The 13,461-nt window shown below is 41.8% G+C and overlaps 1 protein-coding gene across 2 annotated transcripts in view; it reads left to right on the forward strand.

The window, feature by feature from the left end:
- SPAG16 (sperm associated antigen 16) overlaps positions 1 to 13,461 on the forward strand; it is a 761,887-nt gene that overhangs the window by 685,763 nt on the left and 62,663 nt on the right. The window contains exon 16 of one of the 2 annotated variants that reach the window (XM_061607701.1): positions 10,111 to 10,198. The exons of the other annotated variant lie outside the window; for it this stretch is intronic. Within the exon in view, the coding sequence (XP_061463685.1) occupies positions 10,111 to 10,198 (88 nt within the window). The remainder of the gene's footprint in view (positions 1 to 10,110; positions 10,199 to 13,461) is intronic. 2 annotated transcript variants of the gene reach the window in all.

A 13,461-nucleotide genomic window follows, 5' to 3' on the forward strand; every position in this document is an offset into this window, starting at 1 on the left:
GTACTGTACCTCTGAGACCCATTTTAAAGAGACGATCTAACAGAATGCTGTGATCAATTGTGTCGAATGCGGCAGATAAATCCAATAAAACTAGAAGGGACAGATTGCCTTTGTCATGTTCTAGTTGAAGATCGTCGACTAATGCGACTAGAGCTGTTTCAGTCCCATGATTCGGTCTGAAACCAGATTGCAAGAGGTCATAATAGTCGGAGGTGTCTATAAACTTTTGAAGCTGTGAGGCTACCACTCTCTCAATGATTTTACTTAGAAAAGGTAGATTAGATACCGGTCGATAATTATTTAATATTTTAGGGTCGAGAGAGGGTTTTTTTAGTAAAGGTGTAACCATTGCTTCTTTTAGGCATTCCGGTAAGTGGCCTTGTTGAAGAGAAGAGTTTACGATTGTACTAATCCAGCTTGCTAATTTCAAATTTGATGTTTTTATCAACCAGGAAGGACATGGATCAAGTAAACAGGTTGTTGGATTCATTCCATTTAGAAATCGAGGAATGTCATCTGGAAAGATTAATTGAAAGGTGGCAAAAAGCGCAGGGTAGTCATTTTCTGATCTGATGTTCTTTTCCTCTGCCATGAGGAAAATGGCAGTATGATCTATATTAAAACGAATCTGATCCACCTTGGCTTCAAAAAATGAGGTGAATTCTTGGCAGCGGGCTTGAGAGCAGATTAAATGAGAGTTTGTTTGTGGTGTTTGAAGGAGATTATTCACTATCTGGAATAGTTCTTTTGGATGATTACTCGATGAGGCAATAGAGGTCGAATAAAAAGATTTTCGGGCTGCCATTCTCATCGAGGCATAGGTTTTTGCACATTTGTTGGCTTGAATCTTATCAAATGAGCTAGTTGACTTTTTCCAGCGCCGTTCTAGCCGCCGGTAGGAATGTTTCATTTTTAATAGGACTTTTGAGAACCATGGAGCTAATTTCAATCTCACCATTTTCAGTGGGCAGAGAGGGGCCATTTCATCCACTATTTCGGTCATCCTATTATTCCAAGAGTTGGTCAAAATTTCGATTGACTCTCCCATATGGGGGTCAGCATACTCTTGTAGCCTAGATGCAAATATATCTGGGTCTAGTAATCTTTTTGGACGATATAATCTAGAGGAAATATTAGTCTCAGTAGAGAAGGACGGAATTAATAATTTGAATTGGATCAAATAATGATCCGACCATAATAATGGCGAAGTAGCCACATTATCAATTTGAAAATTCTTAGCATCTGGATCTGATTGAAAAATAAGGTCGAGAGTGTGGCCCGCCATATGAGTTGGAACACCTACTAATTGTTGAAGTCCTAAGGTGGACATCATGGTCAGGAACTCTTGTACCAACTTAATAGAGGGGGATTCCGCGTGAATATTAAAATCTCCTAATACTAACAGTTTTTGGGATTCTAGCCATAATCCTGAGATTAGGTCAAATAGCTCTGATAAGGATTGATTTAAAATATTGGGGGGGCAGTAAATTAACAAAATAACAATAGGGTCTTGTGAATTAAGCTTAAGGCACAGGGATTCAAAGCTAGAGTACTGTTGACAAGATAGTCTAGAAAAAGGAAGTGATTCACGATAAATAATTGCTACACCCCCTCCTCGATTAACAAGTCTGGGTTGATGGAAAGCTGAATAACCTGGGGGGCAGAGACTGTTAAGATTCACTCCCCCTGGTTCTTCCAACCATATTTCAGTTATACGTGCAAAATCAGCCTGTTCATCTTTAATCAGATCATAAATGATTGCCGTTTTGTTATTCACTGATCTTGCATTAAAGAATAAAACTGAATGATCGGTGCATATTTGTTTTTCCGGGGCGGGTTGATCTATGCTTCGAGGAATACGGATAGGTGTTATAATGTCATAAGGTGGATGAAAGCTCTTACAATGACTGCAACTAGTTAACTTGCTATATCTCCCTTTTCCTAATACTGTTAGTATGGGTTTGATCATTCTATTACTATCGGTTATGGAACACTGCTGCTCGGTAATTCAACATGGAAGGTGTTCCTGGGATGATGCTAATCTAGTAGTTGGATGTGTAAGATGAGAATGTTCCAAACATGCCTTTTCCACAATCACGGGGGGTGGTTGTGGCATAATAGTATGTCATTTATCATTAGCATCTGGCTCCAAGTGAGCAGAGGGTTGCTTGTTCTGTACAAGAGTCTTTCCAGCAGCAGCATGTTGTAATTGAGGTGTTAAATAAGTAGTCTGAGTGTCTGAGCTTGAGGAAGTATGTTCATGGACAATGGTCAAAAGGTTAGGTTTAGCCAAGGATAGGGTTGACTGAATAAGATTCCGATTAAGAGCTGTGTGCTCTGGGATTAAGGAGTAAGGACCGGTTGTGTTGATGACATGTCTATGAAGCCCTATGCCTAGATCACTAAAACGGTGTTTATTCTTTAGAAGTGTGGTTACTACATCACTAGTTTTGAAAGTAAGAAGAACTGACATGCCACATCCTGTGTTTGACAGCATTTCAGCCTTTGTTAAATCACTGAACCTAAACCAGTTTAAGTTTAGAGTCTGCAAAAGATGTTGAATATGTCTCTTGATGTTGAAAAATTTGTGATTGTCATAATGATATGTTGAATGGTGGTAAGGTACTTGCGATAGAATTAAAGTATTGGTACTAAGTTGTAATTTCCAATTTGTATGGACCTCTGACTTTTTACTAACAAAAGAACAAGCTGGTGGACAATCTAATGGCAAAGAAACCTCAGAATCGGAGGTTGGAGTCATAAAGACGGTCTGCTGGTCAGAAACCTGAGATGTCAGTACATCAGTTTTTTTTTCTTGAGTTGAACAGGTTCGATTTGAGTTTCCTCTGGTTGAATTTCCTCTGGCTCGTTCTATAGTAAGTAATTCATCTAATAATTTGAAGAGTCGATGAAAGTTCATTTTTTATATCTCGGGAGCTTCGTGTTTTTTATATTTTTTGGTTTAACTACCTTTTGCACATTCTTAGAATGTTTTTTCTTTACATTTTGCTTCCGGGGCAGTTGTTCCTTTAAGGTAGTCGAAGTAGCTCCGAAAGAAGATTTTGTAGCAGTAGTATCAGAGTCAGCCAGAGGGGGGTATTTCAGAAATTCCTTAGTTAAAGTTCGTAATAGATTATTTGTCTCCGAAATAAAGTTCTTAATAGCCCCTATTTGATCTGAAAGTAAAGATAATTGTAGAAATAAAAAAGAGATTTCGGGAACAGTGGGAGGCATATCAGGAAAAGTTGGAGCAGTAAAAGAATATGAGTCTTCAAGAGATGCTTCCATTGTCGTTTCAGCTGGGAGCGTCTCCTTTAAAGTAACATAGTTGGTAGATACTGATTCTGTTTTTCTGGGCAATTCTTTGCTGCCTCTATTGCGTCGGCAGAGTGCTGTCGCAGGAGGTTGTTCCAAGTGGTCCGAAGCCTGGTCGGTCCAGTAGCGCAGGAACCTATGGAACAATCAAAAGCCTCCTGTGACACATTTGTTAAACACTTTGCCGATAAAATCAAGCACCTAAAGGACAAGATTCCATACGTCGTGGTTACAAGTAGGGGTCCAGAGGCGGTCCTTGGGCCCTCAACTGTGGTGTGCCACAGGGTTCTATCCTCTCTCCCATGCTATTTAACATTTATATGAAACCGCTGGGAGCGATCATCAGGAGTTTTGGGCTGCAGTGTCACCAATATGCGGATGACATGCAGCTCTATCTCTCATTTAAATCTTCACCAGAGTTGGCTGTGGATACCTTGTCCAAGTGCCTGGAGTCCGTAAGTGGATGGATGGGAGAGAACAGGCTGAAGCTGAACTCCGATAAGACTGAGGTATTACTAGTGGGGGACAAGGGAAGGTTGGGTGATTTTGACCTGATACTTAATGGGGTGAGTTTGCCCCTGAAGGACCAGGTCCGCAGTCTCGGGGTCATCTTGGACTCCCAGCTGTCTATGGAGGCTCAGGTTTTTGCAGTGAGCCGGGCAGCTTGGTACCAACTTCATCTAGTACAGAGGCTGCGACCCTATCTTCCCATACATCTGCTCCCACGAGTGATACATGCCCTGATCTCCTCTCGATTAGACTACTGTAATGTGCTCTACGTGGGGTTACCCTTGAAGATGGTCCGGAAACTCCAGCTGGTACAAAATGCGGCAGCACGCTTAATAAAGCAGACCCGCCGCCGCGATCATATCACCCCAGTGTTGATTGAATTACACTGGTTGCCAGTTGTATACCGGGCCCAATTCAAGGTGTTGGTTTTAACCTTTAAAACTCTATACAGTTCCGGCCCAGTTTATCTGAAGGAGCGTCTCCAGTATCACCAAATATGCCGCCAAACAAGATCAGCCTCACAGGACCTTCTCTCGGTCCCACCGACTAAGACAGCTAGGTTGGTGCAGACCAGGGAGAGCGTTTTTTCGATCATGGCCCCCACCCTCTGGAACTTACTTCCCTTTGACCTTCAGCATGCCCCCTCCCTGTTGACTTTTCGCCGAGCCTTGAAGACCTGGCTCTTCAGGCAGGCCTATGGGATCTCTGGGGTGGGTTAGGTTTTACACTGTATTAATGTAAGATGGTCTTCAGATGAGATGTTATGATATTAATAATGTGATGATTATGTATATGAGCAGATTGTATTTTATATTGTATTTTATATTGTACGTCGCCCAGAGTGTCCGTTCAGTCAGACAGATGGGCGTCTGCTAAATAAAATTTTATTTATTTATTTATTTAAGAGTGCCTCAGCTTGAGCCAATTCGGTCGCTAAGTTCAAAGCGGTTGGTGACGGGGAACTCTTCAGCTGGTGCAACACCTTAGAGCCCAGAGGCCAATCCAGGATCTCATGAGTGAGAGACTTTGGTTGGTATTTCAATCGTATTCACTCAGGGTTGGTTGGAGATGATGGATCCTTTAAGCCTTTTAACTTTGGGGTGGTGTATTGTAAAGGTGAGGCATGTAGAGATTCTGATGTAGTAGGTTTTTGAGTGCAAAACTGGGTAATATTAAGTTGTTTTAAAGTCTTAGGATGTGGATATTGTTTAGATGTCTGCTCAGTTAACTGTGAAGGTTTCTCTGTAAGTTCAATCTTATGTTCGTTCTCCTTTAAGTCTTCCTCGTCTTTACGCATTTTTCTCGTAAGGACCATCTTTGAGTAGCTGAGTAATAAAATAGCTGAGCAATAAAACGTCGTAAACCCGTAAGAAGCACTAAACCCATAAGAAGCACTAAAGCTTCACTGTCAGTTCGTGGCTTAGTGCACACACAGCACACGCAGCACACACAGCAGTTTCGTTAGTCCTGGGGGGGGAACGGGAAAGAGGTAAAGCGAGAGAAGGCTCTCCTAGCCGTGATTGTTCTCCAATTTCAAACGTCAGGAAAATGATTCTCCAGTTTCGTTGATGACACCACTAAGTCAGTGTGAAATTACTCAGAGGAAAAATAAAGAAATAGGATCCTCACCGGGCTCTTCTCGACTCTAGGCGATACAAACTCTGGGAGAGACAAAAACACTCTCTCTACACCGCAGCCATTTTCTTGTTGTAATGGCTGAGTCTGTCTTGAACCATGAACTTAGAACATGAGGGCAGCAAGTGGCCCGTGACCATTCTCAGTGTAGCTTGTCCCCCCACTTCCCCCCATTGCCCAGCTATGAATGAGGGGGAGAAATCCCACACCGCTAAACAGTGCAAGGCAGTGATTTTAGATCATTGGGGAGTACAGGTTAAGCCCAGTTGGTGGGGAAGTTAAAGTGTGTGCATGCTTCTGTGAGAGAAAGACGAGGGGGAAGGTTGTGTGTCTGTGTAAAGAGGGGAGGGTTTGTGTCGTATGGGTGAATGGGGGGGAGGATTGTGTGTCTGTGTGAGAGGGGTAGGATGTGGAAAGCCCCTGCCGTGCCTACTGGCACTGCAGCCCCCAACCACTTGTCCATTACCACACATGGCTCTTGGTAACAAAAATGTTGCCCAACCCTGGCTTAGAAGAAATCATTTAAAGACACTTAAAATATAGAAAAATACGATCAATTAAAGTTTCTGATAAGTAATGATGATTTGGTTAGTGAACCTGGGATTAAAAACTCAATACAAACTTTTCATGCCTCTGTTTTCTCCCAGAAAGGGAACAGCGTGCAACCTTGCATCAGTAGCAATCTCAGTAAGGGGTCAGGACTGCAGTTTGAGATTGATAAGGAGATAGTCAGGAAATACCTAGTTAACCTAAATGAGTTCAAATCTCCAGGGCCTGATGAACTGCATCCCAGAGTATTGAAAGAACTTGCTGATGTACTCTCGGAACCTCTTGCCATCATCTTTGAGAAATCATGGAGAACGGGAGAGGTGCCGGAGGACTGGAGACGGGCAAACGTCGTCCCGCTCTTTAAAAAGGGTAAAAAAGAAGATCTGGGGAGTTACAGGCCGGTCAGTCTGACCAATACTGGGAAAGATATTAGAACAGATAATAAAAGAGTTCATTGGCAACTATCTAGATGACGATGCTGTGATTAGAAGGAGCCAGCATGGGTTTGTCAAGAAAAAATCCTGTCAAACTAATCTCATCTCTTTTTTTGATCGGGTCACTAGCTTAGTAGATGGTGGAAATGCTGTAGATGTCCTCTATCTAGATTTCAGCAAGGCGTTTGACAAAGACCCCCACGACCTTTTGATTAGCAAACTAGTCAAATGCGGACTACATGGAAATACTGTCAGGTGGATTCACAACTGGTTGGAAAACCATATTCAAAGAGTGGTGGTCGGTGGCTCTGCTTCAGACTGGAAGGAGGTCTCGAGTGGAGTACCACAGGGTTCTGTCCTGGGGCCGATACTCTTCAACATTTTTATCAATGACTTAGATGATGGGGTGGAGGGAAGCCTTATGAAGTTTGCGGATGATACGAAACTGGGAGGGATAGCTAACACAATGGAAGACAGGAATAAAATCCAAAGGGACCTGGATAGACTAGAAAATTGGGCTGAAATTAATAAAATGACATTCAATAAAGACAAATGCAGGATTCTGCATTTAGGCCACAAAAACAAAATGCACGGGTACAGGATGGGAAATACCTGGCTTAGCAGTAGTGCGTGTGAGAAGGACCTTGGAATTGTAGTGGATCGCAAGTTGAACATGACCCAGCAGTGTGATGCTGCGGCAAAAAAGGCAAACGCGGTTTTGGGCTGCATAAACAGAGCTATAGTTTCCAGGTCGAGGGAAGTAATAGTCCCACTATATTCTGCATTGGTCAGTCCTCATCTGGAATACTGCGTTCAGTTCTGGGCGCCTCATTTTAAGAAAGATATAGACAAGTTGGAGCGGGTTCAGAAGAGGGTGACAAGGATGATAGCCGGTATGGAGAACAAGTCTTATGAGGAAAGGTTGAAGGAACTTGGCATGTTCAGTCTGGTGAAGAGAAGGCTGAGGGGTGACATGATTGCACTCTTTAAGTACCTGAAGGGCTGTCACATAGAGGAGGGTACAGATTTGTTCTCTGCTGCCCCAGAGGGTAGGACTAGGTCTAATGGTTTTAAGTTGCAGGAGCAATGTCAGATTGGACATTAGAAGGAACTTCTTGACAGTAAGGGCAGTTCGGCAATGGAACCGACTGCCTAGGGAGGTGGTGGGATCCCCTTCGCTGGATGTCTTCAAGCAGAGGCTGGACAGCTATCTGCGGGAGATGCTCTAGCTGTGGATTTCCTGCTGTGAGCAGGGGGTTGGACTCGATGGCCTACAAGGCCCCTTCCAACTCTATGATTCTATGATTCTATGAAGCTATGAGTTGTATCTATGGGACTGCTATTTTCTATTAAACACTATATAAAGGTGATTACTTTTAAAAGCCTTATGGAAAAAATAAAATAATTCTGAGCTGATACACATTGTATCTCAGTTCTGAGTCTCTCTATCACCGATGTCTGGAGGTCAAAAGAGAGAAGGGAAGAGGAAGATCAGTCCTAATTACATGCTCACCTTGATACACAGTGTCATTGTTGGTTTTTTGAGCCAACAGCAAAGCTAGAAGCATTTATCCATAAATCAGAGGGAGTACATTATCCCAGTTATCCATTAGGGATGTCACAGTGCACTGTGGTATTAGAACAAAAAAGATTTACCATACTGTCATGTAAAATATTGAAGGGAAGTTTTGTTTTGTTTTTAAACTTTAGACAATACATTAATAACCTTTGAAAAGCTTTTTAGGCAGGAAGAATAAGCAGCTAGATATTAACACTTTTGTTTTGTAATATGATTTATTTGCCTTGCTACTTTTAAAAGGGATTGTTACCCCAATTCAGAGATATGCGGGAACATTCCCTGACCACATAAGCAGGCAGACACACACACACACACCAAACAGGTGATTTGTGGGCAGGAGGAAGGGTATGACTACATTAAATGGGGCGGGGGGATTAGGGAAGGCAATCTACCAGTCCCTAATGTGGGCTCCTACTGGGAGAAAGGGCAGGATATAAATCTAATTGATGATGATGATGATGATGATGATGACAATAATACATGTGAGATTTCCCTCCCATCCATCCCCCATACACACATTCAGCCATTCATTGTACTTCAGTATACAGTTATTCCTCAATAGATTAGGGACCTATGGGATTCTGTTATTAACTGGATTTTTGAATACTTTTGAATACATTTGTGCTTGTCCTGCCTCAGGGAGGGGGGTTCCACCAACCGCAAAAGGTGCTGACATCAGTCCTAGGGAGTCTGTCCATCTTTTCATAAGATACATAACATTTATTAATGTGGATTGCACCTGCATTTTTATCAGCAGCTTCATAAATGTGTGAACTGTTGAAATGGAAAAAAAAATCTCTTAGTGCTTGATAGATGTTCAGGGAAGCAGTACCTTAGCTCCTGAGGAAAAATGTTAGACTATCCGCACTCTACTGCATTTTTGCATGTTCTTTGCCTAAAAAGCAAAATAGAGGCATTCCATCATTGCATCATGAATTAGATAGATACTTTCTTATATTTCCACTGCACATTTGCACCAAGACCTTCTTAATGCTGCATGTTCTTTAAAAACAAACATAAATTGGATCTTAGAACTTACATGTGATATATGTAGAGTTGTACACACATAAATGGTAGTTAAACAGCTAAGAGGCTATACTTCAAAAATTATCTTGAGCCATAGCCAGAGATTTCAAAGGAACATTCCCATAAGGGATTTTGTGTCTAGTCTCAGGCAAGTAACAAAAAGATGATGTCCTGAAGCATAAAGACTGATTGTAAGGCATTTCTAGCATCACTGACATAACTGCTGGTGATATTCATATTAATTCACTTCCTTACTTTCTTTTTAAAGTAATCCCTCCGATGTTTCCTAGTTTCACATCACTTCACTACTTATGACTTTCTTATGCTACATGTCTGCATCTTGGTATCTCCGGTTATAATGACTTAATAGCTATCCAAAAGTGGTTTCCTTTCTTGCAACTTTCTCAGATGCTTTTGATGGATTGACAAGCCTCTCAGGGGCCAAAATTGAAAGGCAGCCTCATTTATCCCTATGTCTGTAGATCCTGTTAGCAAGGATCCTGGCAGCTGGAACAGTTTATAAGTATAAATCAGTGGGTGCTGACAGTTCTTCACAGACTCCACAGTTTCTGATTAGTAAACACCCACCCTTGGAAAGCAGCTCTCTTTCAGCTGCCGGGGGGCGGGGGGCTTGTATTTCCCGAGACTCCATAACCCCCACTTCCTACCACAATGTGTGAACCAATGAAATAATAATAATAATAATAATAAACCTCTTCTTTGAAAGGCAGTTAAAGATTCAAAGGAATTGTCTAAGAGTAAATGAGCTGCATCTTGCCCACTAGCAGAAGCTCTCCACCCCCTGCAACTGTGAAAATCTAGACCAGTTTCCAAATAACAACTGGTGTTCTTTATTCCCACAGAAAGAAGTATTGTGAGATAAGGTGTGATTAAAATCTAATCTGGATGTAATGGGGGCAAGCAGCCACATTTGTTTGTTCATGTGAATGCCTCCTTTGTGTATAAAGCAGGGAATGGAGAGTGGGTCTAATTTTTGTATCCAAAGATGCACAGGGGAGAGAAATTGAACTCTCCATTTCACTACCGTATTATTCTCTTCAGGCACTTTTCTCCAAGCCCAGCTCACACCTGATACTGAAACAAGGCTGCAAAGGAAAGCAATTTGGAGAAGGGGATCAGGTCAGAACAAGTAAGCTTCCCTAATCTGTGCATCCTTTTTGATGAAAGAATTAAACTGCTGCCCACTCCTTTGTATGTGTTCAGGACAGTCATAGGACCAACAAACATGGCTGCTCCCCCTAGTTTGACCCCAGGTTACCTCTTGAGAGATTTCGGTTGACTACTTTTGTGCCATCCTGAGTTTTATTTAGTTATGTTAATTTAACGGGATTTATACACCACTCAATCACCAAAACGTCTGAGCAGTTGTGCTTCTTTTGGTAGCACATAAACTAAAGCAACTGAGCCATTTATATAAAATTTCAAGTATACATTAAAATTGCTGATAAAATCAGATGTTAAAAAACCAATTAACCTAAACAAATTTGTAAAATAAATCAGCAGTTTAAGAAATATACATTATAAAATAACATAACATATTGAAATATATGTCAAATGTACATTTCTGGGAAGGTTCACTTAAACAAAAAAGTTTTTTAGCAGATGCCTAATACAGTACAATAAAGACACCTGCCTCGTGTCAATGGGCAGGGAGTCCCAAAGCGTAGGTGCTGCCACACTGAACGATTGACTCCTTGCAAATGCAGAACAAACATCATGTGGCACTTGCTAGTTCCGCAGATTGAAGTTGAATTGACATATGGGGTAAGGCGATCCTTCAAGGAAACTGCTGCCAAGGTCTTTATATCTTATTAGTCATCCTTTGAATTTGGCCTGGTAACAAATCAGCAGCCAGTGCAGATCACTGAGCAGAGGAGTACCTGTCAGAAACTATGCTGCAGCATGCTTTATTAACTGCAGTTTCAAGAACAAGCACAAAGGAAGTCCCATATAGAGTGCATTGCAGTAATCCAATCCAGGCTCGGCTTATTTTCCCTCATTCAGTCCACCACTGCATTTAGGCACCAGTCCAGGGCCCGCATGGCCTCTCCTGATTTAGATGTTGTGGAGAAATAGAGCAAAGTGTCATCAGCTTACCCAAATCATGACTGCTCCCAGCAGCTTGATATAGATATTACATAGCACTGGGAATAAAATAGTGCCCTGCAACACCACATAGCATAACTGCCAGGGGGCAAAAAGAACTCTTCCTATGCAAGTCTCCAGACATCGCCATTTTTTGTTGTTGTTAATCAATCAATCAATCAATCAATATTTGTTAGTTGCTGGTTACCTGAAGGTCTTCAAGCGACTTACGTTATTCAGAACAAAAGTAAATATACCATACCATAAAAACAAAATAATAAATCAACAACCACCCCCATACAGCCACAGAAAGCTTTGGCTGCACACTAATACCGTAGGCAGGATTGCAGCCACTGTAGCACAGTCGCCCCAATTCCCATTCCACGAAGCCAGTATAGGAGGATACCACGGTTAATAGTACTGAAAACCACAGGGAGATCAAGAAGCAGGAGCAAGGTTGCACTTCCCTTGCCCTGTTCTCAGTAAAGGTCACCAAAGTGACCAAAGCCAGCTCATGCATGGGCCTGAACCCAGATTGAAATGAATCTAGATGATCAATATCATGCAAGAATGCATGCAGTTCTCCCACCACAACCCTCTCCACCAGCTTCCTTAGGAATTTGTGAAAGTTCAGTCTTAGTTCAAACCAAAGAGTCCAGGGCCAGTTTTTTTTTAGGAACTGGGCATTCCACCATCTCTTTTAAGGTGACAGGGGCCACCCCTTAGGCAATGAAGCATTAATGAAACTCTGGACCTAACCAATCAAACCTCATCTGCTAGGTTTAATGAGCTAAGAAGGGCAGGGATCAAGAGGGCACATAGTTGGGTGTATAACTGCAAGCACCTTGTACTGGACACAGGCCTAGTGAAATGACTGTCTGAAAGCTCAGCTTTGCATGCAGCATTGCAGGCTATTTTGAGCTATTTTCAAGTATGCAGAACTGCACAGAGTTCAGAATATCAACTGATCTATTCTTTACAATGAAATTATTACCTCTAAAACATATTGAGAACAGCCTTAAAACTGATGAGTTTCCCCTGGTTCAAATATTATTTTAAAAGGAAGGGCATATAATTGCCTCTCTTTTTTGTATAAGCTTTTTATTGATTTGATTGTTGCCTCTTTTAAGACAAATAAGACCCTGCCGTCCTCCAAAGAAATGTTTAGAACTCTAGACAGTACCCCAACAAGATTCTCTTGGCTAGACACTATCAGCCACAATAGAATTGGATTTAAAACTGTATGTTGTGACCACCTTCAGAAGAAATGTAGTTGAAACAATCAAAGCAGTTGCATCAAGTGCGTGTATTTGCCGTTTCTTGGTGCCAACAGTGTCCACATTAGATCAAATCTGATCAACAAAGAATAAGTCATGATAGCTATATGCTACCTCCAGGATCTGATGGAGCATGCCTCTGAGGTGCTCTATAATAGTCACCTGGTAACAATAGCAGGAAAGAACTATTGCTCTCATATCCTGCTAGTAATCTTCCCATAGGCATCTGGTGCTTGGACTAGGTAAGTCTCATCAGCAGGATTCTTCTTATGTTCTTAAGCACAGTTGTCACAGCAAGCGCAGATAATTCACCATCTGGGAGGTTGGATTTGGAACCCAAACATAATAGGCTCTGAACCAAAACACCTCACTAGATGTGATAGAGCTGACAGAATGCTGGCATAGAAAGGAAATATCGTTGCCACCATCACCACCACCTCATAGGCCTGCAACTAGGCTCTATAGAATGCTCAGTCAAATTCAGCTTGTGTGTTTTACCATTTGTACTCAATGTATCCTCCATCCTTCTTCAATTCCCCCAGTTCCTGGATATACCATAGAACTGGGCTCCTTTGAAACCGTTCATCTGCTAACTTTTTGTTTGAACTTCTACTCATCCACAAGGCCTCTAACAGACCTACCACCCCAAACATCCCACAGAGCATTCCAGCATCTAATCAGATCCATAAGTCTACGGATGGGCAATTCCAGGAAAACAGCAAGCTGCCTTGAGAAAGAGAAAGAACGAACAACTTCAGTCTGCGCCTAGTTATATGCACAAGCTAATTTTAGTGGGCTGATGCATGCATAAATGCACATAGAATTGTATTAATTTTCTTAGTGTATTGTTTTAGTCCCCCCTCCTCGCTGCCCTCTGCTTTGTTGGTTTCTCAATAGCTAGGTAGACTTTTAAAACAGAACCATGAAAATTCAGCAGGCATCTGGCATAACTTGTTTACAGTAACTTTTACAGCTGGCCATTAATTTTTGTGATAACTACAACATTTTTTACCTCCCAGGAAAAAACAAT

The sequence above is a fragment of the Rhineura floridana genome, chromosome 2, assembly GCF_030035675.1.
Source record: "Rhineura floridana isolate rRhiFlo1 chromosome 2, rRhiFlo1.hap2, whole genome shotgun sequence".
In the NCBI taxonomy this organism is placed as follows: Eukaryota; Metazoa; Chordata; class Lepidosauria; order Squamata; family Rhineuridae; genus Rhineura; species Rhineura floridana.